Below are 27,441 nucleotides of genomic sequence, written 5' to 3' on the forward strand. Positions count from 1 at the left end.
ATCTTCCTTCCCAACCATTCATTAGCAGACCTTCTCATGTGGTGAAGGGAAGGTCTGATGCAGAGCTTCCAGTCACATGGATGCTTCTACTCAGAAGCCGTTTGGTGCTGGTGTGGTGTCATGATGCTAGCTTCCCAACAGCTGTGTTACTGCTGCTTACCAGGAGGGAGAGGGGAGAGATGGGCTTGCAGCAGGCAGCCTGGCGTACCACACAACCCTCCCCACAGTGAGCAAACCTCTTCTGCTTCTACTGACGTTGAGGTGAACAGGGTAGAACTTCCCTGCACAACTTGGGAAGGCCTGCACTGAGCAGGTGGAAGCAATGTGCTAGCTCTGTGCCCTCACCACAAATTGATATTTCCTCCTCAAGCTTACGTGTCTTTTGCAGTAGTTCCTGGTTGTGGGGAAGGAATGAGAAAGTTCCACTGTAGATGTTGTAATGTGTAAATACATAGAGATGTTTTTTGGTGATTGCCAGATAATTTGTTTTCCCTTTTGGTATAGGCCTCAAAAGGCACTTGTGGAAGAAGAAAGCCTTTCATTTGTCCTCTACTTCTTCCAACTACAGTGGTACCTCGGGTTACATACACTTCAGGTTACAGACTCCGCTAACCCAGAAATAGTGCTTCAGGTTAAGAACTTTGCTTCAGGATGAGAACAGAAATCGTGCTCCGGCGGCGTGGCAGCAGTAGGAGGTCCCATTAGCTAAAGTGGTCTTCAGGTTAAGAACAGTTTCAGGTTAAATACGGACCTCCGGAACAAATTAAGTACTTAATCCGAGGTACCACTGTATTCTTTGAAACACTTCATTATTTTGAGATTCTGTTTTTTTATAAACCACTTGTGGAAAACTTGTGGCCCTCCAGATGTTGCTCCCACAATCCCTGCCCATTGGCAATGGTGGTTGGAGTTGATAACTTTTGTAGTCTTAACAACATCTGAACGGTCACAGGGTTTCTCCATCCCTCATTTTAAGCACGCACAGTAACAAAGTAATGTTGGGAATGGTCCCTTCTATTCTCCCTTGAAGGAAACACTAACTTGTGAGTCATTGACACATGATTTTAACCACCATTATTTTATTTTTCTTATTATGAAGTGGTAGGCTTCACTGGAGAATTACGATTTAGGATTAATTTAAACAAAAAAATGAAAACACCACTTAGTGTAGTAAGAAAATCTCCATTCAAAGTAGACCCATTAAAATCAAGTGAGTTAAATCCATTGTTTTCAGTGGGGCTACTCTTAAGTATGATTAGCTTTGGATATATCCAAATAAGTGTGTATGTATACATATATGTATGTATTATTTGTGTGTGTGTATTCAAACACACACACAGAGAGAGAGAGAGCATAAAAAGAAGCAGTTACATTACAAAATAAATCTGCCCAGTCAGTCTTCCAAAGAAAAAGAGGAAAAAATAATAATCAAAGTGGCACCTGCTGTGGAGATGAGGCATTAATCTCAACAGCAGGAAATAAAGAGGGAGAGAGGAGAAAATACAAAAGCCCAGACATTAAAGAAGTAATTAAAACACTTATCTCCATCAACATACATAACAAACCAACAAAAACAGCCCCTACCCCCACAAATCCAAACACCAGGAAAAAAAGAGGGGAGCATCCATATTTGATTGAACTTCGCAATGGGAAGTCACCCAACTGCCAGCATAGAAAAGGGAAGGGTTTGCAGCAAAGGGAGGGCTTCTTTTCTTAAAAAACAACAACAGACAGACCTTGCTAGCATGCCAACTGCTGTCAGCCTGACCTTGAGAGATACTGGTCACCTGCTATTACCTATGAAGCCTTGGGTTCTTTTCATCTCCGAAAATCAAACCTTCATAACGCTATACCAAGTATCTAGTTAGAGATGTCGCTGCCTTTCTGTTTTCATTTTCTTCTAATTGGAATGAATTTTAATAGCCAAGAGCTGGTGTGTTTTCTCCCTCCGCCTCTCTTTCCTTGTTTGGCTTGATTGTCATGCTCTCCTTTTCGCGAAATTCTTCCAGTAACAGACAGTGTGCACCTTCCCTATGAAATATTCCCATTTGCGAAAGAGGCGCATAAATATTCATTTTTTCGGCACTTAAAGCAAACTTTACCTGTAATTCTTTTTCATGCACTTCCCATCAGAGGACATCCTGCAGGCATGAGCTGTCACATCCAGTGGCCCACACGATCTGTCACTGACATCAGCCTTCCATAGCTTGCCGAGTGGTGACATTGCGAGTCCTAGGGCTTTTCCTTACAAAGTATTCAATCAAAAAGATTTGTTCTCAAATAAATATATTTAATGAATGAGTGGGATGAGGCTGTGTCTTCCAGCATGAATAAATATTTTATGTTAAAATTGCAAAATGTCTACAATGTAATGTGAAGTCTACACATTTCCTTAGGAATGTAAGTCCTTCCCCCCCCCCCTCCTGGGGTAGCAGTGGTGGGAATCCTGTTAAGAACATATTCGTATGATGAGGAATATACAATTGCAGTATGTGTTTTAGTATTCTATAGCTGTTATTATAGCACAAGGTGACAGGCTCTATCTAGAGTGGCTCGAAACTAAATCACTGTTTTATTGAAGCAGCCACATGTAAGACTGTTAATAGTATAAATTGTAAATGTTCTCTTGTTATATGTCACCTTGTGGTTTTATGTATAAACGGTTTTAATATATAGGATGAAAATCCAACTTGAGATTGTTTTAAAATGGTTTGATTTTCTTGGACTAATACTTATCTCAAGGAAGTAGCGTTTGAAACTTCTAGTACTCCCTTTCTTAGTTTTTGTACATAATAGTTTTTGTACGTAATTACCATCTTTGTTTCTAAATGGGCTTGTTGAAGAGATCAGAGTTTCCTAGAACATTATGTGATGCTTATGCAGACTGAATTTAGAATATAGATGTCAGGGAACTGCCATCGGAGCATCAGGTGGTGAAGGGGCTCAGGGAGGAAGAAAGAGACTCAACAGCTGAAGCAGGAACCAGCAGGGGGAGGAGTGGATCTCTGAGGGAATGCGAGCAGGAGGGAGGGCTCAGAGACGCTTCCAGCGAGAACAGTGGGGAGGTATCTGAGTCTCCCATAGGGAGACCCACACCTCGCCGGAAACTGTCACGCCGTGAGTCCAGGAGACGCGTTTCCGTTAAGGAGCTTCTTTGCTGGAAGCGCTTCCGCAGACAGCCACTGTCAGACTCTACGAGTGACTAAGAGCAGACATGTTTGAGGAGCTCTGTCACACACAGAGGTTTGTGGAGCCGCACAAACTCTGAGGGAGCACGATTTTACGCACAAGCAGCTAATCATCCCATTACAGCAGTCTGACAGTCTCTGTACGCTGCCTGTGCAGGAGAAAGCATCATGAGCGACCCAGCCGGAACCGGAGGAGCAGGGGTTGGAGCTGGTCCAAGCTTGGAAGAAAGATACCGAGCGTTGGAAGTCCAACTTGCGCTGCAGACGGCGAGGCTTGAGGAGAGAAGGGCTCAGGATGCAGACAAGAAGGGGAGAGCCACTCAATTCCCCAGAAAGGTACCAGGATTGGTGCAGAAGTTTGGGGGGGACCCCAAGGATTACCATGCCTTTAGGACAGAGATGCAATATGCCATTAATGTGCAGTTTGATGAGTTCCCTGATGAGGAATCGCGAGTTGCTTTCGTAATTGGGCATCTTGAGAAAGGGGCGCGGGACTGGGTTCGACCCCTAATGGCAACGCACAATGACGTCCTAAAGGACACGATGAAGTTCTTTCGTGCAATGGATATCATGTTTTCCAGCGATATTGAGGAAGGGGTGGTGCGCAGACAGCTAATGGCTTGCAAGCAGGGAAGCCGATCTGTCCGTGAGTACTGGACTGAGTTTACCATGCTGGTTCACAGATTGGGTTGGGATTTATCGACGGCACCCATTCAGATGCTATTTGAAGAAGGTCTTTCTTCGGCTGTGAAAGACGAGCTGTCCCGGAGCCCCAGGGCGGTGTCTATGGATCAGCTGACCAAATCTGCGCTGACCATAGGAGCGCGTCAGGAGGCAAGAGCCTTGGAAAGGCGGGAAGGGAGAGGGGAACGTTGGAAGGAGTTCCGCATTCCAGACATTCCTGAGCCAGCTTTCCCGCCGGCAGAGCCGATGGAAATCGGAACAGCGCGCGCGCGCGCATTTTCAAAACCCAGTGAGGGGGCTAAGAAGGAGGGAAAGGGCGCCCGGAAATGCTATCTCTGCCAACAGCCAGGCCACTTTGCCAGAGTCTGCCCCCAGAGGAAGGAATGGCAAGGGATGGTGGGAGCTGTTGAGGGAGGAGAGCAGGGAGAAACAGAGCAGGTAAAAGCCAACGCCTGGTTGCCACAGTCGGGGCACTGCAGCCAGGCCAAAGAGCAGTGAAAGTGCCCGTGCCAGACGCTCCTCAACCTGCTCTAGTGATTGAAGTATCGCTAGAGCTGCAAAATGGACACCCCCTAAAAATAAAGGCGCTGTTGGACTCAGGCAGCTCCTGCAATTTTATGAGCAAGGAGTTTGCTGCTGAACACCAGATACAGACGATCCCTTTAAGCAACCCCCTGCAGGTGACCACGATCGATGGCAGGGAGTTGTTGGGAGGAGGAGTCAGCTTGCAGACCGTCCCAATGATAATGAGGGTGGCAAGGCACAGAGAACTGATAGCGTTTAATGTGGCCACCTTGGGAGGCGCTCCCATTATTTTGGGAATGAGCTGGCTAGCGCTACATGATCCGCTGGTGGGCTGGCATCAAAGAGTGGTTTCCTTTGGTTCAGCACATTGCTTAGAACACTGCAAAGGGGAAAAGGGTTCAGCAGGGGCCCACGCCACCCTAGCAGGGACGGAAGTAATGGAGAAGGTGAAGGTACCACCACAGTATGCAGATCTCAGCGACGTGTTCAGCGAGAAGGAAGCTGACCAACTACCCCCGCATAGGCCCTTTGATTGCCAGATCAATTTACTCCCTGGAGCACAGCTTCCTGTAGGCAAGTTGTATGCCATGTCAGACAGAGAAATGCAGGAGTTGCGAGAGTTCATTGACAAGAACCTGAAGAGAGGCTTCATCAGAGAGTCCAAAGCAGCGGGGGGTAGCCCAGTGTTTTTTGTGGATAAAAAGCACACGGACAAGCCAAGACTTGTATGTGATTTCAGGCGGTTAAATGCAGTGACAGAACCAGTGGCTTTCCCTATGCCCAGGATTGATGATATTTTGACCAGGGTGCGGAAGGGAAAGATTTTTACAAAGCTGGATCTAAGGGGGGCGTACAACTTGATACGTATAAGGAAAGGGGATGAATGGAAAACCACCATGTTTACCCCTTTGGGGGCATTTGAATATCTCGTTATGCCTTTTGGATTACAAGCAGGCTCAGCGTGCTTTCAATCTTTTATGAACCACGTACTGGGTCCTTTGCTCTACAAGAATTGCGTGGCCTTCCTAGATGATGTATTGGTGTATTCGGAGAATGAGGAGCAACATGTGAGAGACGTCAGAGAAGTGTTGAGCAGGCTGCAAGCCAACAGGCTGTGGGTGAAACTGGAGAAGTGTCAGTTTCATACCAAGGAGGTGGAATTCCTGGGGTACCGCCTGTCAGACAAGGGATTGGCCATGGATCCCGGCAAGGTGCAGGCAGTGCTGGAATGGAAAACACCCAAAACCAAGAAGGATGTGCAGAGGTTCCTAGGGTTTGGAAACTTTTATCGTAAGTTCATCCGAAACTTCGCCCACCTGACGGCGCCCATTACGGACTGTCTCAGCAGTAAAAAGAAGTTTGTATGGACGGCGGAGGCGGAGCGAGCGTTTGAGGAACTGAAAAGGGCCTTCGCCTCAGAAGAACAACTTCTGCATGTGGATTTACAAAGGAAGCTGAGGGTCGAAACAGACGCATCTGACAGAGCCATAGGGGCGGTGCTTCTTCTGCAGCCGGGAAAGGAGGAGTCAGAGTGGCGACCGTGTGCCTTCTTTTCGCGAAAGCTGAACAAATCCGAGAGGAACTACACGGTGTACGACCGGGAACTTCTTGCTATTCATGAGGCTTTCCGGAAATGGAGGCACCTGCTAATTGGTGCACAACATAAGGTGCAAGTGTGCACGGACCATAAGAATCTAGAGTATTGGAGAACTGCGCGAGTGCTCAACCAACGGCAGTTGAGATGGGCCCAGGAGTTCTCCAAGTTTAACTTTGAGATTTGTTACGTGCCAGGCCCAGAGAACGTTAGGGCGGACGCTCTCTCACGCAAACCTGAATATTTGGAGGGGGAGGGAGCACCCGAAGAGACCCATGTCATTCCAGAGGACCGCTGGGTGTGTGGGGCGGCATTGGTGGGGCAAAGGGAATTGGTAGAGGGAACGGTGCATGATGAATACGCCCAGGACAAACTCAGGGGTCTCAGGAGGGAGGGAGACAAACCCGGGGGTTTTGAGGAGAGAAACGGGGCATTGTACTACAAGGGAGCGTTATATATACCCGAAGGGGAATTGAGGGAGAAGGTACTCAAGCAACTGCACGATAGCCCCACAGCAGGGCATTTTGGGCAACACAAAACCATGTGGCTGGTTACCAGGGAATTTTGGTGGCCCAAGGTCAGGGAAGATGTGCGGGAGTATGTGAGAGGGTGTGACCAATGCCAACGAGCCAAGGGGGAGAGGCGGGCACCGGCAGGTTTATTAGAACCACTACCCACACCTGAAAGACCATGGGAAGCAGTGGCAATAGATTTCATGACTGATCTGCCAAGGTCTAGAGGGAAAACAGCCATCATGGTTGTGGTAGACCTGTTAACTAAAATGGCCCACTTTATAGCCTGCTCACATGCGGTCACAGCAGAAGAAACAGCTAAATTGTTTGTAGAAAATGTGTTTAGGTTGCATGGCGCCCCCTTGAGGGTGGTTTCAGACCGAGGGAAACAATTTACTTCCAGGTTCTGGAGGAAGCTCATGAGCTTACTGCATGTAGAGGTTAATTTCTCAACGGCCCGTCATCCAGAAACCAACGGGCAGGCGGAAAGAGCTAATGGTGTTCTCCAGCAATATTTGAGGTGTTATGTGAATGACAGAGAGAATGATTGGGTGGAGAAGCTGGCGTTGGCAGAATTTGCCTACAACAATGCAGAGAACGTGTCCACGGGAATGAGCCCCTTTTTGGCTAACCACGGGTGCAATCCCAGAGCCTTCCCAGGGGGGGAAGGGGAGAACTGGAGCGTTCCAGCTGCAGAACAGTTCGTTGAAGAAATGGAAGCGATACATCGCCAGCTCCAACTCAACTTAAACAGGGCTAAGGAGGAATATAAGAGGCAGGCAGACAAAAACAGAAGGGAAGGTGAAAGCATTAGGGTGGGGGACCAGGTGTGGCTGTCAACCCAAGGGTTGCCATTCAAAGGGGGTTGTAAGAAGTTAAGACCCAAAAGGCTGGGCCCATTTGAAGTCATGCAGCAGGTCAACCCAGTGGCTTTCAGACTCCGGTTACCGAACCACATGAAGCTGCACCCAGTTTTCCACAGGTCGTTGCTGTCACCGTATAAAGGGGACAGAGAAGGGAGGGTCACTAGGGGGCCAGCAATGGAGGAGAAGGAACACAGCTACCATGTAGCGGAGATCCTCGATTCCAGGTGGAAGGGAGATCAAGTAGAGTATTTGGTAATGTGGGAAGGGGAACCGGAGTCGGAAAACACCTGGGTTAGGGCAGAGGATGTCAATGACGAAGTTTTAATAGAAACTTTTCATCAGAGGTTCCCACGTAAACCTCAGCCTGTAGCGAGGTTCCGGAGGGAATACTTTGCCACCACCGACGAAGAAGAGGAGTTGGAGGGGTTCACAGATTCCGAAGAGGAGGAGGATTCAGCGAGCCAGGACGGCGATCGATGGAGGGAATTGTTCGAGACGTCTGAAGATGAAGAAGATTCTTTTCGGGGTTTTAACCCTTCACCTCCCAGAGGAGAGGAAATGGGAGGGGGTGAGGGGGGCCCTGGAGGGGAGGTGGATGTCAGGGAACTGCCATCGGAGCATCAGGTGGTGAAGGGGCTCAGGGAGGAAGAAAGAGACTCAACAGCTGAAGCAGGAACCAGCAGGGGGAGGAGTGGATCTCTGAGGGAATGCGAGCAGGAGGGAGGGCTCAGAGACGCTTCCAGCGAGAACAGTGGGGAGGTATCTGAGTCTCCCATAGGGAGACCCACACCTCGCCGGAAACTGTCACGCCGTGAGTCCAGGAGACGCGTTTCCGTTAAGGAGCTTCTTTGCTGGAAGCGCTTCCGCAGACAGCCACTGTCAGACTCTACGAGTGACTAAGAGCAGACATGTTTGAGGAGCTCTGTCACACACAGAGGTTTGTGGAGCCGCACAAACTCTGAGGGAGCACGATTTTACGCACAAGCAGCTAATCATCCCATTACAATATACTTTTATGTACGTTTGATGTTTACTTTCAGTGTACTCAAAGTACAAGCCATCTTCTCTGTTTTTGCAAACCTATGAATGTTAGCAATCGTCATGCTATCTCTGAAATGGAAATGCAAGAAGCCATTGAAAGAACTTTGTGTACAATGGATTACTTAAAGGGGTTTTTCCCCCCTGTAGATTTTAAAAAAATGTCTGTGTTTGTGCTAGAATATGCCTGGGGTTAGGGAGAAATGGAGAATGTTTTTTTCTCTTTATATAATCTGGCCAGCGTATTCCATCCAGATATGTACATCTCTTGAATTTTGTATAGCTGGGTCCTGGACAAGTTACTTCTAGGCTTCTTCTCCATCAACTCTCCCTTCAAGGGCAGTTCTATAAGACAGTGTTTCCCAACCGGTGTTCCGCGGCACACTAGTGTGCCGTGAGACACCGGCTGGTGTGCCGTGGGAGGGAGGCGGGCGAGAGGCGGCGGCGAGAGGCGGCGGCGGCGAGGATCCGCGTCGAGCCGGGGCGGCTCCGCGGTGGTCGTGCCAAGCGGCGGGGCAGCGCGCGCAAAAGGGAGGAGCGCGAGACAGCAGAGGAGGAGGAGGCCGGCATGTCCGGGCAGCAGCAGCAACAGCAGCAGCAGCAACTCCCGGCGACGGCTCCTCCTCCGCCCGCTATCGCAGCCGCCGCCGCCTCAGCTGCCGCCGCCGCCTCAGCTGCCCTCGCTCTGCTGCCCCTCCCACCCCGGCAAGGGGGAGGGAAAAAACTTTCATTTTTGTGCGTCCCTCCCGGCGTGACGCTGCGCGCTGACGTCACGGGGGCGGGGCTTTAATGGTGGTGTGCCGCGAGATTTTTTTCTGGTAAGCAGGTGTGCCGTTGCCCAAAAACGTTTGGGAAACACTGCTATAAGAGTTATTGAATGAATCTTACAGTATGAGGAGATGGCCTTTGAGTAGAGAATAAATAAGTGGGTGTGAAAGAGTGACTAAGATAGAAATAATGCAGCCCTATTCATGTCTACTCAGAAATAATCTCCATTAAGTTTACTCCCAAGTAAACGTGTATAAGGTGGGACGTGTTGGGATACTGCCAGGCAGACAAAGGCCATCATGCCTCCACGTCGATTCTGGACGATCCATCGATCTCCCATAGATACAGTATCAGTCAATTAGCGACACGAGCCTCAGAAATAACATGCCACATTCTAAGGCTGGTGCACGCTCTTTCAGCAGAGTTCTCACAGAGAAAGATGCACTCAGGAGAGCATTATTTACAGCTTTATTCAGCGTTGATCAGAACAAAGAAAAAACATGACTGCCTGCTTCGATGTCTCAGGCACAGAGAGAGAAACAAAAGCTTCATAGACAAAACAGAAACATCCTGTGAACAGGAAATACGCAGGCTGTGACACAACAACCTGCTCCCTTCTTAAGGTGGAGCGGAAATATCCTAACAGGACGTGGGTGGCGCTGTGGTTTAAACCACTGAGCCTCTTGGGCTTGTCGATCAGAAGGTCAGTGGTTTGAATTCCCACAACAGGGTGAGCTCCCATTGCTCAGTCCCAGCTTCTGCCAACCTAGCAGTTCAAAAGCACATCAAAGTGCAAGTGGATAAATAGGTACTGCTCCGGCGGGAAGGAAATTGGCGTTTCCATGTGCTGCTCTGGTTTTGGTGTCCCATTGCACCAGAAGCAGTTTAGTCATGCTGACCACATGACCCAGAAAAACTGTCTGCGGACAAACGCCAGCTCCCTCAGCCTGTAAAGTGAGATGAGCGCCGCAACCCCAGAGCAGGGGTGTAGGAAGGGGGCGGTCAACCCCAGGTGCCATCATGGAGGGGGGTGACAAATTATCAAGGAACAATTGCTGCCATACTAGGACGGTTCATAAAAAACTTTTTTTTTTTGCCTGCTCCAAAGGTCTTATCTTACTATACTAGGGATTATATAGCTATATATGAAATTTCATGCGTATCAGTTAATATCTTGACCCTCCTCCATGAAAATAGCTGTTTACTTGGCCATTTTCCTATGTCATGAAGGCTGAAATTTCAATTCAGTGGAGCACCATAGTTGTCTTCCTTTGGAGGCTGGCGGGGAGCTGAAGGTGGGTCTTGCACCAGCATGCCAATATTTATTGAGATACAGCGGTACCTTGGGTTACAGACGCTTCAGGTTACAGATTCCATTAACCCAGAAATAGTACCTTGGGTTAAGAACTTTGCTTCAGGATGAGAACAGAAATTGCGTGGTGGCGGTGCAGCAGCAGCGGGAGGCCCCATTAGCTAAAGTGGTACTTCAGGTTAAGAACAGTTTTGGGTTAAGAATGGACCTCCAGAACGAATTAAGTTCTTAACCCAAGGTACCACTGTATACTGTAGGACTTCAACATTCTAAACTATTAATTTTGATAGCCAGCCTCTTGTGTAGCTGAAGTTGCAAAACGTGATCCTTTGAATGTTTAACAGTCCTTGGTCTGCTGTGACTGGACCTCCTCATACTTCTAGCTCCCTTTGCTAATTTCTTGCAAACTTTGTTTTTTTAGCGGCAGTCAGCAAAACAACTGCACACATTGTCAGAACATCACAGTTGGGAGAGTTCCCTTGGTATGCAATGCCTCTCAGTTCTATATTGTTTGTTCATTTGTTTTAAACAGATCTGTTTTGCAAAGTCCTGTTTATTCAGAGGTGTGGGATTCACTGCTTCCTTTCCAATGCAGATGTACTGTGTGTGTGTTGCCTGCCTCATGATGGTACAGGCATTAGCTCCAAAGTTTGCCTTCTCCAGTCTTGCTCCAGTCTCTCAGCCTTGTTCCTGTTACGTGCAGCCCAGCAAATGCCATTCTTTCTAACCTAACCGAAAGCATATGGGGAAAGTAAACGATCATTTGTGGATATTCAGTTTAAGATAACTATGTGAGAATTTGGTTATTCCTCTCTTCCACACAAGGACCACAAACACAAACAAATACATACACAAGGACTTCACACACAAACAGGCACAAATAGAGGACTCTGCCACTCACTCTCTCCTGCTGACAGACATCAGCAGCTTAACTCCTACAGCCATTTCTTTTTGGGGAATGGCTCCAGCCAGGAAAAAAATCAATGTATACCAAATATGTGTTGTAATTAGGGATGGGTGAATCTGTCATTTTTGGTTTCTCTTGGTTTCTTATTTTTTCAGTCTTCTTCTATGTTCAGGTCCACACGTTGCTACATCAGTCTGTGCGTGTGTGTTTTTTAAAAATCCCTCATCAAAATTTGCCTGCCATTTGTAGAAATTTGTCTCCATGTACACATTTTTTACAAATCAGTTTTCCCTAATATAATGCATTTTTCCTGTTGTTTTCAATGATATCTGTGTTTCTGTGCACAGCACATGCATTTTTGTGTGTCTGACTTGTCTTGGGAACTGCATTGCAAAATTCAAAGGAGTGCAAATTTCAAAGGATGGCTGTGCTTCAGTTAACATATTGTTACAGAAAGTGTGGACTTGTTAGGTTTTACCTTTAAATGCAAACTGGGCTTAGTTTCTCCCCCATCCCTAGTTGTAGTACAACTTAAGAGACTTTAATTAGTGTTGCATTGGTTTTTGTGTCCATCCCTCCCATTCTGAGAAGTGTGACATCAGAAGGATTTCTGGTCCACTTATTCTGTTTGCATCAGAATTCACAGAAATCTAATTCCTCAAGCATCCCTAGTTCAAGGAGACATTTTTTTCACTGCTGTATCACAGCCCTTTCTTCTTGGAGTTTTGAAAAGTTTGGCAAGCTTTATAGCATTGCAGGTTCACTGTGTCAGCCTTTGGATGGTTGGAACAAATCATTTTGATTTTATAATAATTGGGATGTTCAGGTTTTATGATGCTGGAACAGGGTTTGACCTATCCACCTTTTAAATATATGTGCTTGTAGAATATAAATGCTAGAAAAGATTATTTTGTTGGGTTGTGGTGATTGTAAAACTACCTGGGTAGCAGAAATGTTTAATAGGCCTTGCAGCAGCTAAATCTGAGAGTGGCATATGTGTGATTCCTGGGCATTTACTGCACTCACCATAGAAATGGTTGTGTCCAACATCTGTTTAAATAGCATCTGTCCTGGGTGCATGTTACTTCCAAATCATTTATCTATTTCAGATGTTATTCTCCCTGTATCTCTTATTGCTGGTGGCTTTTATACAGATTGTGTGTCTCTATGTTTGTTCTCAGTTACGTTCTTCCCCATGTAGTGTGTGTGTGTGTTGTATTTTTACTCCAAATTGTTTCTCTCCTGGGTGGCTGCTGGGTGATATATCAATATTTGATCTCTCTCCGAAGTGTGTTTCTGCTGGGTGGCTGTTCATTACCAAAGAGTGTCTCTCCAGTGTGACTATTGGCTCTCTATCCGATAATCTTGATCTCACTCTCCCATCTGTCCATTACTAGATCTTTGTTTAGCAAAGTTCTCTGTGCCCTTTAGTGCCAGAGAGGTGGCGTATTGAAATGGTAACTGAGAAAACGTTCTCAAATACTGCTTTCAGATGACAGGGTCACAAATACAGCTTTGCTCGATTGCCCACAAAATGAAAAGGCACACATGTAAGTAGCAGCACACTCTGTTGATGATGTTGCTATACACAAACACAGCCAAATTCTTCCCTAGTTTCAGTTCCAATAGCTTCAATTCTCTGAGACCCAAGAATATTCTGCACTGCAAGTCTTCAACGAGTAGCATGTTAGTGCTGCTGTGCACTGAGTTTTAATACTTTATTTATTTTACAAATTCTTAAACTGCCTGTTAGAGCATGGTACTGATGATGCCAAGCTTGCAGGTTCAATTCCATATGGGATGGCTTCATATTCTTGCATTTCAGGAGGTTGAACTAGATGATCCTCAGGGTCTCTTCCAACTCTGCAATTTTGTGATTCTGTGTAATCATAGCTGCCATGTTGCGCCTGCCAACCTGAAGCCATCAAAACACCCAGAGAAATAAGCTCATCGTTTGTTCACCCTCAAACAAGCTGTACTTTGTCCAATAGTCCTGTTATACCTGAACTGGTCCTTTCTGCATTATGGAATTTAGAACTTTATTCTCCTACGCAAATAATTGTTCATGAATTGGTGCTCCTAATACCCTAGGAAGTATAACATCTAAAGCTTTAAACCTTTACAGCGCACATGGAGTAAAATCTACAGGGTCTATTAAGACAAAAGCAACACTTAAACCAGAAGTCAGTATGCACACACAGTCATACCTTAGGTTACAGACACTTCAGGTTGTGTGTTTTGGGGTTTTGGCACTCGTGCATGCGCAGAAACACTAAATCGCGCTTTGTGCATGCACAGAAGTGCTGAATCGCAACCTGCACGTGCGCAGGTGCTGCGCTGCGGGTTGCAAACGCTGCAGGTTGCGAGCGTGCCTCCCACAGGGATCACGTTCACAACCCGAGCGTCCACTGTATTCACACACGGTGGAGAATGTTCACACACAGGAGAATAAAGTCCTGGATTTGTAATTTCCACCATGGCTCTACAGACCAGAAAATTGAACATTGGCTTAGCTGTCAGTGTGGTTTCCTCCTACAGGCCGGCATGTCCAACTTTTTTCTTTTTGAAAAAAAAATATATATTTGTATGCTTCACCATTCATTCCTCACTTTTAAGGGAAAAAAAGGACCCACAAATCAAAAATAGTTATAAAATACACTACAGGTGAATGTATGCATTTGAGAGAGAGAGGAAAAAAGAGACAGGTGTAGTACAGGTACTTGCAGATCAAACCTGACTGCTGACAGCTTTGCTCTCTTCAAATTAATCTGTCCAAAAAAGAAAAAGGCTGCAGAAGTGAGCTCTCTGTGGGAGATGAAAATGGTTTAAAAAGTTGTCATAGCACCTTGTTTTCCATTATCTCCTGTGTGGAAGCTCCTTGGTGTTCTGACCATGATCCAATCAACTATAGAGGCGTGTATTATTTCTGACTAGGTTGCGGCTACATAGTCGATAGTTAGCAATCTTTACTCTGAACTAGCCTACAGGCTATACTAAAGATGGTAACCAGCCAATTTAATCTTTTATTTATGTACTCATTTACTACCCTCTTAATGAGTGGCTTTGTTTTACTTTTAAGTGATTTTACTTCTTTTTTTTGTTGCCTGCATTTTCAATTTTATTTGAAAATAAACTTATTCTTCATATAGTTTAAATTCAACGCACGAGTCCACTCCCAGCCCAGGACCATCAGTCTATAAATGTGTCTGTCTATCTTAGCCCTGTCTTTGTGAGGCAGAGGTTCCTGCAGCAGAGTGTTTTGCATTCGTCTTGTGCTAGAGGTGCCACTGTCAGCAGTGGTTGCGTGTATAGGTGAAAGTCTTAGCAACTTGTCAGGTGAGTTCCCTGTCACCAGCAATGATTATAGAGACTGGGAGAAGGAGCCCTCCACTTCCCAAAACGGCTGCAAAATGAACTGAAATCCACCTAGCCAGCCCTTCCCAGAAGCTGCGCTGAAGAACTCTTAACTGCAACTCAGGATCTGGGCCATTACTTTCTTAATTGTACCGTAGTTACTTCTGCTTATTTTTCCTTGTTAAAAACTGATTTAAAAGAACTGCTTAATAGCTTTGCCATTTAAAAACCATCATTTTTATTTTCTTCCTAATTTATTAATAAGCCTTCTTCCCCTCTAGAATTGCTTCCCCCCCAGGGCTTACTAATACTCTGTGTTAACAAGGCTTTAGTTAGATGCACCTCTGCTTTTGTGACGTGCACACAAAACACACACAAAAGCAAGAGGCTGGAGAGATAGTGTTACCTCAGATTGCATCTTCTAAGGAGCTCTTTTGCGAGGTGTGCCTTCACCTTTTGATACTGTTTGTCCAAAAAAAGGAGGAAACGGTTGACAGGAGGGCAGATGTTGGAGGACCCTCTCCACTGTCACTTCATCCCCTTTCCCACCATGTGTTTGTTGGGATGCTTCCAAGGGAACGGGGGCAATTGGCAGGCCCCCAGCTGGCTCCAGCCCACTGGCCAAGCTGCCGGTCTAACTCCAGTCCTTGGTGCAGCATGAATCTGCGACCCAGAGCTTCAGAAGCTTCAGAAGTTGGGCACGCAACTCAGCAGAGTAAACGCACAACAGAAGTGGCAGGGAGAGGCTGTGCAAAGCATATTTACAGCAGTTTATTCAGCGTATATCAGGACAAAGGGAAAAACATGTCTTCTCCCTTTCACTTCCAAGCAAGCGGTATAAGCAAAAGCTATACCCAAACGGAAGTTCCCAGCAAGCTGTGCTGGAGTGTAAACAGGCATGTGACACACAACAGTCATGCCTGTACTTAAGGTGGAATGGAACATTCTAACAGTGTTGTGGGGAAAGTCTGCAATGGAGAAGACTGTTGCATGTGCCGAGGCTCTTCCCATGATTCAGAACTACAGTGGTACCTCGGGTTAAGTACTTAATTCGTTCCGGAGGTCCGTTCTTAACCTGAAACTGTGCTTAACCTGAAGCACCACTTTAGCTAATGGGGCCTCCTGCTGCTGCCGCGCCGCTAGAGCCCGATTTCTGTTCTTATCCTGAAGCAAAGTTCTTAACCTGAAGCACTATTTCTGGGTTAGCGGAGTGTGTAACCTGAAGCGTATGTAACCTGAAGCGTATGTAACCCGAGGTACCACTGTAGAGTGAGCAAGCTCCCATTGGAACTCTCTGCCCCACGTCCCAAACTTAGGAGTGGCTTTTTGAGTGGGGCACAAACCTCGGGGAAATGCAGAATGGGAAGGGGGTGATCTCATAGAGGGGCCCAATGGGTTGTGGGGGCCTTCATTAGGGAGAATGAGAATCGGAGACTAGCAACGGGAAGAGGAAAGTACCTCTTGATTCCCTGCCCATGCCCTCCCCACACCAGGCTTGTCTCATCTTCCCACCATCCAAACCAGCTCCTTCCGGGGAGGAGGAGGCATGTGAGAGTGAGACAGTCTCCGCGTACTCACTAAGGAACAGCAAGCTCCAGAAAGAACACCCCTTCCATATTTAGGAGGAAAGAGAGGTACATAGGAGGTTGGTTCAACAGTAGTCTGGGTAGTTAATGAGGGGATTAGCAACGCCTGTATTGTGTAGTAAAGAATAGGGGCCTATCTATTTGTATTGCCTCAAATGCCTTCAGGGGCTGAAGTACCAAAGCTTTCTCTCAATACAAGTCAATGGGAAAACTTCAAAGGATTTCAGCTCAGTTCCAGGAAAGCAGCACACACAGGGCTACAATAAGGAGACATCCTTGCACTTATGGTATAATAGATACAACTGGAAATGTGTAATTTTGCCCTGTGTTATGAACACATCAACTATCTTTCTGATATCACATTACATTGTCTGTCTTGCTCTCTTTGAGGAAGGGTGGAATGGTTTAGTCTGGGATATGTTGTGGTGCACATCTCGCTTTCAGGCCAGCATGACTAAACCGCTTCTGGTGCAACGGGATACCATGACGGAAACCAGAGTGCACTGAAATGCTGTTTACCTTCCCACCGCAGTGGTACCTATTTATCTACTTGCACTGGCGTGCTTTCGAACTGCTAGGTTGGCAGGAGCTGGGACAGAACAATGGGAGCTCACTCTGTCGCTGGGATTTGAACCGCCATCCTTCTGATCGACAAGCCCAGGAGGCTGAGTGGTTTAGACCACAGCGCCACCCGCATCTGGGATGCTGAGTTTGGTCCAAGAGTTCCTCCTCTTAAATGCAACACACACACCAGTTTTTGCTGTGACACCTCTGTTTTCAAGGGAAATAGATATTGCACTTGCTTCCTTGGAAATTTATGGGCATTCAATTGTGTGGGGGCATTGTGGGTATCTGCATGTTCTATGTTTGATAGAGCATTGAATGACTCTTGGCAGTGAGTATGGCAGGCATCCAAGAACATGGTCTTCCAGGGTCCTTCATCCTTGAAGGTATATCTCTGGATTTTCTTTTTCTAAGTGTCGGGGTTTTTTTGTTTTTTTGCACTCATAATGTCTCCCTGCTCCAGATTTAGAGAAATGTTTTATTTTCCTGTCTTCAGACATTTTCTTGTCTTGACTGAGGTCTCAGGGTGACGTAAAATGGCACTTGGTGTATTCTTTCATATGAAGTTCAAGTGAGGGGCTTTTAAGGTCCAAAAAGACAATGTGTCGACACTGTGGTGACTGGTAAAATATTTGTTACAGTTGTCCATTCAAGTGGCTGAAACAAATCCTTGTCGGGTAGCAGCTTATCAGTATTTATTACAGTAAGAAAGAAAAGCTGCCAGAAGCCTCAACAGAGATATATTTCCTGATGGCAGCTGCTCTTCCTCCCTTATTAGAGGTACCCAGTAGATCTTTCTGAATGTGTACCGGATCTTGGGGGGGGGGGATATAGAGATGAGCCCTAATTGTGTAGAGAGTTGTTAGTGCTGAAATATGTGTAATCAACATGAAGAGCTCTTTTGTCAAGCCCTTATGCAAATCATACAAATATCAAAATGGTTTAATTGGGTTGTATCCAACAAAGTCATTCCATTAGTGCAAAGATTTCTGTCTGCATAATGTAACTTCCTCATCTTCTTCTCTCCCCCCATGCCCCTCTAAATCTGCTCTGGAGGGTTTTGGATTACCCCCAACTTCAGGTCTTTATTTGGCTGTGAATTCACTAGTTGAGCTCAGGCCAAACAACACTTTACTCTTTGATTCTGTTTCCCCACCTGCAATACAGAGGATAAGAATATTCACTGACATTGCATGATAGTTATAACTACTGTTGGTTTCTGCTTTCTTCACTGTGCAGCGAAGTGCTTGTCACGGGACAATGTTTTGCATTCCACAGTCAGAGTACTGTTGGGTTTCCCACGGGAATGGGAGACTGGATGTGACGTACACTGGTTTCCTGTTTTTCACTCTTCTCTCGGTGTTCTTTGTTCCGAGAAGAAAGAGGTTGCTTCTCTGCTCCCGCAGAGGCAAGATGCATATTTGTAATCTCACAACATTGAAGTGAAAATAAAGCAAAGTTAAGCATGTGGCACGTACTGCTCATCATTCCGCTGTGTACTGGACTCTGCAAATACAACATCTATGATAGATGAGAAACGCTTTGACCACTTGAAAACATTATATAAATGATTTTGATGATGAATACACCTTTGTTGAATAAAAAGTTACTGTGCACAAAATATAATGATCATGAATTGCCATCTTTGGTTGTCAGCAAAGTTCTATAGGTTCTTCTAATTTAATGGTTGAGAGGATGAAGATATTTTCCTTTCTTATGAATACTTGACATACTCACATACCCTTTCTACTTTTTGTGTATCAGGTCTACCAGAACCAAAGAAAGAAGCTGTATTTCAAGGTCTGGGAATGGATCAAGGATTTTACACATCTAAAGACTTCCTGCCATTGGTGGCTATGGCAAGTAAACCAGGTAGCCGGAATGATTTGTTCTCAAGATATTTATGCAACACATTTATATCCTCACATTTCGATATGCTTAATACAAAAACAAAATATGAAGTATCAGGATCTATAGTTATTCAGAATCTTACTAATAAAAAGTCTTCAATAAAAGGAAGCCTTGCATTCTGTCCTCCACCCTGAACCAGGAAGGGGACATATATGTTGTAATGTTCCATATGGAAGGTACACAGAGCATGGCTTTAATAAAACAATATAAACTGGTATCTAGGGAACAACACAAGTCATTCACACTACTGAGCATAGAGTTTTGCCCCTGCCCATAGGGTGGCATTCAGTGAGCCAGAGATGCCATTTTTGTGCACATTCTTGAGTTTCCTTTAGCAAGCCTCTTTAAAACATTGTCGGGCTTTCCTGCTCTGAAGGAAAATGGAGCTGTGTGTGCAGAAGAGGTCTTTAAACACAGGCCATAGTGTTGATTTTCCAGCAGCTTAGAATGAAAAGTCATTCATAGAAGAGCTCGCAATTATGATTTAGTGTTATGTGCATGAGCCTTAGGGCTCTGTCACTTCCCCTCCCTTTTTCTCCTCCTGTGCAAAGAGGATTTTTAACTAGCTATAGTTATGTGTTATTCCCAAACTAGGGGACATTACAGTTTCCTGGGGGAAAATAAAAAAGAAACAATAGTTTTCCATGAAAGTGGTGGTGGTGGAATATTTCTGGACACCTTTATATTGAGGGGGGTCTCATTTATTTTTCAGTTGTGTGGATTACCATGATAAATGCAAATGAGCAGTGGGATGCAGTCTTCATTTTGCTAGGAAAAATAGCTTTGTCATTGCTCCAGCAATTGCAGCAATAGGACTGCAATTAGGTCAGTAGCATTCCTCATTATGAAAGAAAAGCCCAATGAAAATGACATGGGGCCATGACAGAGTTGCTCCCAGTGATTTAATTATTTATTTTGAGGTGGAGTCTCCCATTGGTCTCTCCACCACCAGCTGCAATAATAATCCAAGGTAGGAAATGACTTCCTGAAATAGCCTCGTTCCTGGGCGTGTTCTGCCCAGCGACATTCACAGAGCAACCATGGTGCCGCTTAAAGTGATGACAAGGCTTTTTTTGGTTAAAGAGAGAGAAAGCTCCCCTCCCTGTCACCTCATAGGATAAGATGATGAACATTTTTGAAATCTGTCTAATGTCTTTGGGAGGTGGAGTCTATGAACCTGTGACATTCGGCAAGGCTGAATTATTCAATCCTGTGTGAATATTAATACTTATTTGTCAGATGTTGCTGGTTGTTCCTCGCGAGTAACCAGACTCCAAACCTGTCTTTTACAGGTTTTTATTGTGCAAACTATTTACAGTGCAGAACTCCAAAGTTCATGTCCGTCTTAGTCACTTACAGAATCCGGGAGTGGCCCCTTCCGGCTTCTCCCCCAACATAAGAACGTAGACACCCCAAACCTCCACTTCCCCTCCTTGCGTTTCACCCCTCTGCGCAAGCTGGGTGATGGAAGTGACGTGCGTCCCCCCCCGGCCAACCGAGCTTGGGCTTTCAGCAGCATCTTTGAGCCCTCTCCTCTCTTGGCTGGCCCCTTCCCTCTCTTCTCCACTAGAGGTGTGGCTTTCCCCACCGTTGGATGAGGAACTGCTCCTCAGAAGCTTCTGCGGCTCCCTGTATCCCAACGGCGTCCCTGCCTCCCTCCCCTGTTCTGATGGCAGTCCCCTGACATTATTGAAGCAGTGTACCTCTCCTTGTAGAAGTTGCCAAGAACTACTTACATTTGGTGGTAGTGCCACATGAGAACCATAACACAACTAAGTTGCCTATTCCATAAGTAGACCTGACAACTTACCATACCTGTGGCAGCTTTGGCCAGGAATGTGTGGTGCTTTGGGCCTAAACCTTTTACTTCAGCATTCCAATCTCTGCATCGAAGGTATTTCACAATTATTTACAATTGGCGCTTGGCTCACCTCTGTGTCAAAACCCTTTGTCTTAAGTACAGTATTGTGGGAAGAATTTGGGTTTGTGTAAAGACATGAGTTGAATGGAATCTAGGCATTAGCCAAAGAGGACAGAACATCTCACTGATATTTCCAGCAGCTTACAAATGTGTCCCTTTTTCAGACATTATATTGAAAAGCGAACATGGTCACCCATTTTAGCTAATGTTGATTTCAATACTTGTTTAATCAATATTTTATTGATTGAATTACTGATTTTACGGTTGTAAACCACTTAGAGGTTGTGGTGGGTTTTTGTTTGACATTCGAACAGTATATAAATTTTGTTAAATAAATAAAATAATTGTGGGTAGGGGCAGTGGATCCATTAAGCACCTTTATTTGCCCTCAGTGACATCAGCACATTTCTAAATCTTGTTAGCTATGTATATTTCTAATGTGATCCTTGATTTGCTAGGCTTTTCAAGTGACTATGGCCAGGAAGAAAACACAATAGAAGAACAGCATATCGGGGAAACAAACAGAAAAAACAATCAGAAGGAATATCCTCAGTATGGGGATGGGTTCAGGAAATAGTTCAATGGACTCTTTTGTCCCAAACTACTGTAGTGCTTTAGTTGCCTGAAATAAAACTGGTGGAAATGTGACCAGTCCTGATAAAATTCAATTCTGTCTCCATATGGAAAAATAAATGGTCATGTACTATGCTATGCTGAAGCTTTCCATGTGCGTGTGGTGGGGTTTTTTTAAGTTTCCAAAGGCCTGTGTTTAACTTTTTTTTTTGTTCTTGGAAGAAATTGATACTTGTGGTTCTCCACCCTTGCTGTGAAAATTCACAACTACCGCAGCACAAACGTAAGAATTATAGACCACTGGTGATATGCTTTAAAAAACATAGTCTTTTGAATGAAACTATCACAGGCCCCTTCAGATTACAGGTTTATTCTATTTATGGTATCATTTTAAAAATTACAGTAATTTGTTTAATCAGTGGTTAGCTGCATTCTGCCTGCTTTTAAAGTGCAACACATTGTATGGGTTTTGTGTCTTTTAAGGGTTGTTGTTTTTAAGCCTTTCTCAGTATCCTGTACCTTACCAGACAGTGACTTATTGACACTGTACAGACTTTCATATTTCTCCTCATAATTCTTTTAAGAAACAAAAAAGTAGGAAACAAATATGGCAGGCATGGCCAAAGCCATGATGGGGCTTGTAATCCAGAAACAGCTGGAGGGCCAAAGATTCCCCACACCTGATGTATGCACATACATAAATATGGTGGTGACAACAGGCTCTAGGTAGATTGAACCAGAGCCAGGAACCCTGGATATCAAGCACAAATATTCTTCCCATGTTCAGGACGCCATCTTGTTTCAGTGGACATGATTCGCAAAGTAAGAGTGGTTGGAGCTGTTTTCCTTTTTATAACCTCAGTTACTGTCACTTGTAGTCTACCTCCACAACTGTGGAGCCTTCTTTGGACAAGGGCTTGAGTAAGTGGGACTCCAGTCACATTAGATTGGGTGACAGACAGAATTTCTGGTAACAAGATTTCCCTCTCTCTTTCTCAAGGAATAGTGATGCTGATAAGAATGAGTCAAAGGTTTAATTTTTTGAATACCAGGATCTTAAATCAGTTTCACTCAATCTGACAAGGCCTTACAGTCTCCCCTTTATTTTTATTTTTAAAGAAGAAATGCATTGTACTTTATTTCCTGCCAAGACAGGAAGGCAGTGCTGCTAAAGGGTACTGACTATGAAATTACATGTATGAGCATATCTTAAAAATGGGAATAAAACTGTCTTTCAATGAAGCAGAATAATTTGATAGTGACTCTCCATGCTTGGAAACTGCAAGATGCAATTTTACATTGCTTCGAGTATAAGTGCCGTTTGAGCTGTCATGCAGAAATAGCTTTCTGGTGTTTTTCCCCCTTCTTCCCCTCCTTGAAAATGGGGTTTTCCTTTCATCATTCAGGAATGTGCGCCTGTCGCTCTCCATTGCCATCAATACAGGGAGCAGTGATTGTTCTTGGAGCGGGCGACACCGCTTTTGACTGTGCAACGTCAGCTTTGCGCTGTGGAGCTCGTCGTGTATTTGTGGTGTTCAGGAAAGGATTTACCAATATACGGGCTGTCCCTGAGGAGGTAAGTTTTCCCAAAATTGAAACACCAGAAGTACTAATAGGAAATACATTAAGGTATGCAACACTGGTTTGGGGGGTGGGGGTTATTGCCGCATTCCCCTAACATTAAAACATGGGCAATTGGGGCTGGCCGGCTTGGGGGTTGATCAGAGAATTGGGGGTGAGGGGAGCAGCCATTTCCCAATGGGGCATTTGTTACACTCAAAATTTGACTCCCCCTCCCCAACAATTTACTTTTCTTCATCGAAGGGGATAAGGTACTGAGGTCTATACCCCTCCCCTCCATGCTCATGGCAGGACAGAAAAAATAGCATTGGAAATGAGAAATTTTGAGCAACATGGTGGCTAGCAAGCAAAGGACAAGATGGTTCTTCCCCTACTCCCTGCCTATCATTTGCTCCCTACTGCTTTTGTTTGGAAACAAATATATAAAAAGAAAGTCAGAGGGAAAGGTACAAATAGTCACAAATAGTGTGTGATTTCATCTTCACATGTTGCGCTGTAGCTACAGAGGACTTATCCACACTTCCTTTTGTCCCGCTACTTTCCCCTGGGAAAAGCCACTCTTTCGTGCTCAGTCGAAGCAATTCAGGTTTTCTCCAGATTCACGTTTGCTTTGATTTAGAGCTAAAGAGCTAGTTTTCCCTGGGAAAGGAGCAGAGCAATGGGGAAATCATTCAGACCCATGTCTAGAAATCTCAGGTCAAGCAGAAAACCACTCGGAACCATGCTTTCTAGGCACGGGACAAGCGGAAGTGTAGACAAGCCCAGAGACAGCTTCTCCCATGTGGTGCTATCCCTTTAAGAAGTTTGTTATGTACTGTTATGTTTGGGAGGGAAGACCCCTCTGGGAGGTTAATGGAGGAGGCTAGAACCTCAGCCAGAGACAGCGTGCAGGTGGGTGTTTGGGTGTGAGGCAGCCAGCATAGAATAGGACCGCAATAAAATAAATACTAAGTCTACCCTCTGATTGTAAAAATAAACATTACATTGATATCTGCCTTTACTGGTGCATATGGGAAAACATCACATACTACTCATGAAAATGAGTTCCAGATGCATGAATTTGGGTGTCATTCAGTGAGTCTCCTTTAACCAGGAAAAGGCAGTGCATGGAGGGTCAGCTTCAGGTTTTTGCAGGATAAGACATCCTCCATGGGACCTCTGTCAGTGCATCTACCTCCATATCACTAATTGCTTGCTGCTCTTACTATTCTACCTGCTTGCTTGCTTGGCAGAGAGTCATGACATTTCCTCCTCCTTCTCACCACCACTGTTATCTGGCCCAGGGTGAGAGGTGGGTGAACATGCTGAAGAGGAGAAGGAGGTCCATCAGGCTTTCGTCAGACATGCCAACCTTTGGTGCCAGCCCTGAGAGTGTGTCAATTAATGTGTCTCTTGTGCCTCATTTTGACCATAGTGTTGTTGACCTGGTGGACTCTTCATGGCCTCTTGGAGTCCTGGCACATGCCCAGCCTCAAGCCCTTTAGAGTTGGCCCTGAAATACAAAAACAAGTGTGTGCAAGACGTGTTCTTTATTCACAGCATGTTTCTGTCAACTGTGAGGAGAGTTTTCTATCGTAAGAAAACCTTCATGTAACTTAAAATTATACAAGTGTGGGAATATTTCCCCTCAGGAAGACATTGAGATATAATAAACCTGTCTCACACCTGATGGTTTTTGCCGTCTCATAACACTGTGCCAGCCACTTGAAATAAAATATTGCTATGAGGTGTTTACTGTGGTCTTCTTAGGAACTATATGATGTTCCTAAGTGTATACTGACTCAGACTATCTAGCCTAGTCTTGAAAGCCAATGTGGTGTAGTGGTTCAGAGTGGTGGACTCGTAATCTGGTGAACCGAGTTCGCTTCCCTGTTCCTCCACGTGCAGCTGCTGGGTGACCTTGGGCTAGTCACACTTCTCTGAAGTCTCTCAGCCTCACTCACCTCACAGAGTGTTTGTTGTGGGGGAGGAAGGAAAAGGAGATTTTTAGCCGCTTTGAGACTCCTTCAGGTAGTGATAAAGCGGGATATCAAATCCAAACTCCTCTTCTTCTTCTTTCTCTAACTGGCACCTCTTCATGGACCCAACCCACCTACTGGATATCCTTTAACCAGAGATGCCAACAGTTGAATGTCAGACTTTTAAAACAAGCTACATGGGCTCTACGCAAGCCTGTGCAGAGCTTGTCTGAGGCCTGGGGCAGGAATTCCCAGTCAGCTAAGAGGCATGGGGCATTCTTGGCATGACAACGCAAGTCCACCAAGCCCCTGAGGGGGCTTCCTGGCCAGCTTAGCCTTCCAAAGCCTGGGGCAAGTGTATCAGGCTGCCCCTTGCACTCTGCACAGGCTTGGCTCAATGTATGGGTTGCTCTGTGCCTCAGGCTTTCTATGCAAAAGGTCCCAGGTTCAGTTCTCAGCATTTCCAAGTAAGAGCTGGGAGATAGCACTGGAAAGCTGCTGCCAGCCAGTGTAGGCAGTACTGGGCTATATAGACCAATTATCTGAATCAGTATAAGGCATCTTCCTATGTCCCTATGATCTCTATTGCATACCCTCCGTTTCTCCAATGAAATAGGGACGTCCTGTTCCATAACAACCACAACCACAACAATTTTATTATTTATACCCCACCCATCCGGGCTGCTTCTGACATATATAAAAACATGATGAAACATTAAACAACTTCCCTATACAGAGCTGCCTTCAGATGTCTTCAATAAGCTGTAGAGTTAGTTATCTCATTGGCTTGGGGGTTGCATAGCTCCATACCCTCCAACATTTCGCTGAGGAAACTAGGATCGTCCTAAGGAAAAGCAGGACATTCTTGGGATCAAACCAGAAGCCACAACGGCTTCTGTAAATCTGGGACTCTCTCTGGAAAATAGGGACAGTTGGAGCGTCTGCTACTGTTATTTTTTAAAAATATACGATGGCATTTGGAAGTTCCCATTTATAGACATGCAGTTTAGCACTTGGTAATATGTTTGTAATTCCAATTGAGGGAAATTACACACACACACACACACACAGAGAGAGAGAGAGAGAGAGAGAGAGAGAGAGAGAATTCTGGGTAGTTACTTCAGTTTTCCAAATATATAAATTATAACTATCCAGTTGCACTGTACAGATTACCCTACTCCATTCTAGGTTGCATTCAAATGGTCACTTACCACAAGGTGGGAATGTTGTTATTTCTAAAAAAAATACTTTGCAGAGGAAATCCATGTATCTGAGGTGATGAGAGCCTCCCAGCAATGAATTCAGCCAGGTTGGCAAGTCCCCAAAGCAACGTCTGCTTGAGTTTCGTTGGCCCATCACTCCAGTTCACATGTGGCTGTTTTCATGAGCCAGTTCACCTTTGCGACATGACTCTAAATATTGACCTTCTGATAGAAGAAATGTACATGTAGAGCCACTCCAAACTGTGTGCGATATTTACAGGCCTTGTCCAACTGGCCACCATAAAAATGAACAACTTTTAGATGTCTATGAAGAGCAGGCCAGGAATTTTATTTAGATGTGGGAGAGATCCTCAGAAAGAAAGTCTGTGTGTTGAATTCATGTGCTTTTTTTAAAAAAAGGTTACCAATTTTTCGAGGCACAACTTAATTTGGAACTCAGATCAGAGTTTCAGTAGCCGGCATGCATACGCCACACACACATTAAGCTTCTGATTGGCATCTTAATCATTTATTTTATTATGAAAGCTTTTTATTTCAGCTTTAATTATCGCAATGTGTTGGGCTTGCTTTGTTGTAATTTATGTGCCACATACCACGGATTATTGCATAATTCACACTAATGAGACATCAGATATGCCCCAGTTACAAAATATATGCGGAAATAGCCCCCTCTCTTCAGGGACAGATGTAGACCTAACGGTTGCACAAGGTGACTAGTGGGGAATCATCTAGAACAGAGAGTAATTTTTCATGTTGCATAATTTATGTTCTGGAGTTTTTTTGTCAGAGAGTAATAATTTAGAGAGATTATTTTTGAACAAATGTAATAAATACACTAATTTATTCTTAGCACAACTCTGATGGTAGTTCCCTGGTTCTTATGTATGAACTGTTGTTGTTTTTTGCTGAGGTGTAAATATTGTTTGCAGATTTTTTTCCTTCCTAAAACAGAGGTAGCAAACCAGTGGCCTTCTATATATTGTTGAACCACAGCCACCATCACTTTTGACCATGGACTATGCCATACCTTCCAACATTTCTCCTGTGATAATAGAAATGCCCTATTCAATATTAACAACAACAACAACAACAACAACAACAACAACAACAACAACAACACCTCACCCATGTGACTGGGTTGCCCCTCCACTCTGGGTGGCTACCAACATGTATAAAAACACAATAAAACATTAAACATTTTTAAAAGAACTTTCCTATACAGGGCTGCCATCAGATGTCTTCTAAAGGTACAGTGGTACCCCGCAAGACGAATGCCTCGCAAGACGGAAAACCCGCAAGACGAAAGGGTTTTCTGTTTTGGAGGCGCTTCGCAAGACGAATTTCCATATGGGCTTACTTCGCAAGACGAAAGCCCA

The 27,441-nt window shown here is 45.0% G+C and overlaps 1 protein-coding gene across 4 annotated transcripts in view; it reads left to right on the plus strand.

The window, feature by feature from the left end:
* Window positions 1–27,441, plus strand: part of DPYD (dihydropyrimidine dehydrogenase) — a 537,474-nt gene that overhangs the window by 241,439 nt on the left and 268,594 nt on the right. For all 4 annotated transcript variants that reach the window (XM_081193976.1, XM_081193978.1, XM_081193977.1 and 1 more), the window contains 2 exons: window positions 18,663–18,770; window positions 22,710–22,879. In XM_081193976.1, coding sequence (XP_081050102.1) covers window positions 18,663–18,770; window positions 22,710–22,879 — 278 coding nt within the window. The remainder of the gene's footprint in view (window positions 1–18,662; window positions 18,771–22,709; window positions 22,880–27,441) is intronic.

The sequence above is a fragment of the Podarcis bocagei genome (assembly GCF_964188305.1).
Source record: "Podarcis bocagei genome assembly, chromosome: 5".
NCBI lineage: Eukaryota > Metazoa > Chordata > Lepidosauria > Squamata > Lacertidae > Podarcis > Podarcis bocagei.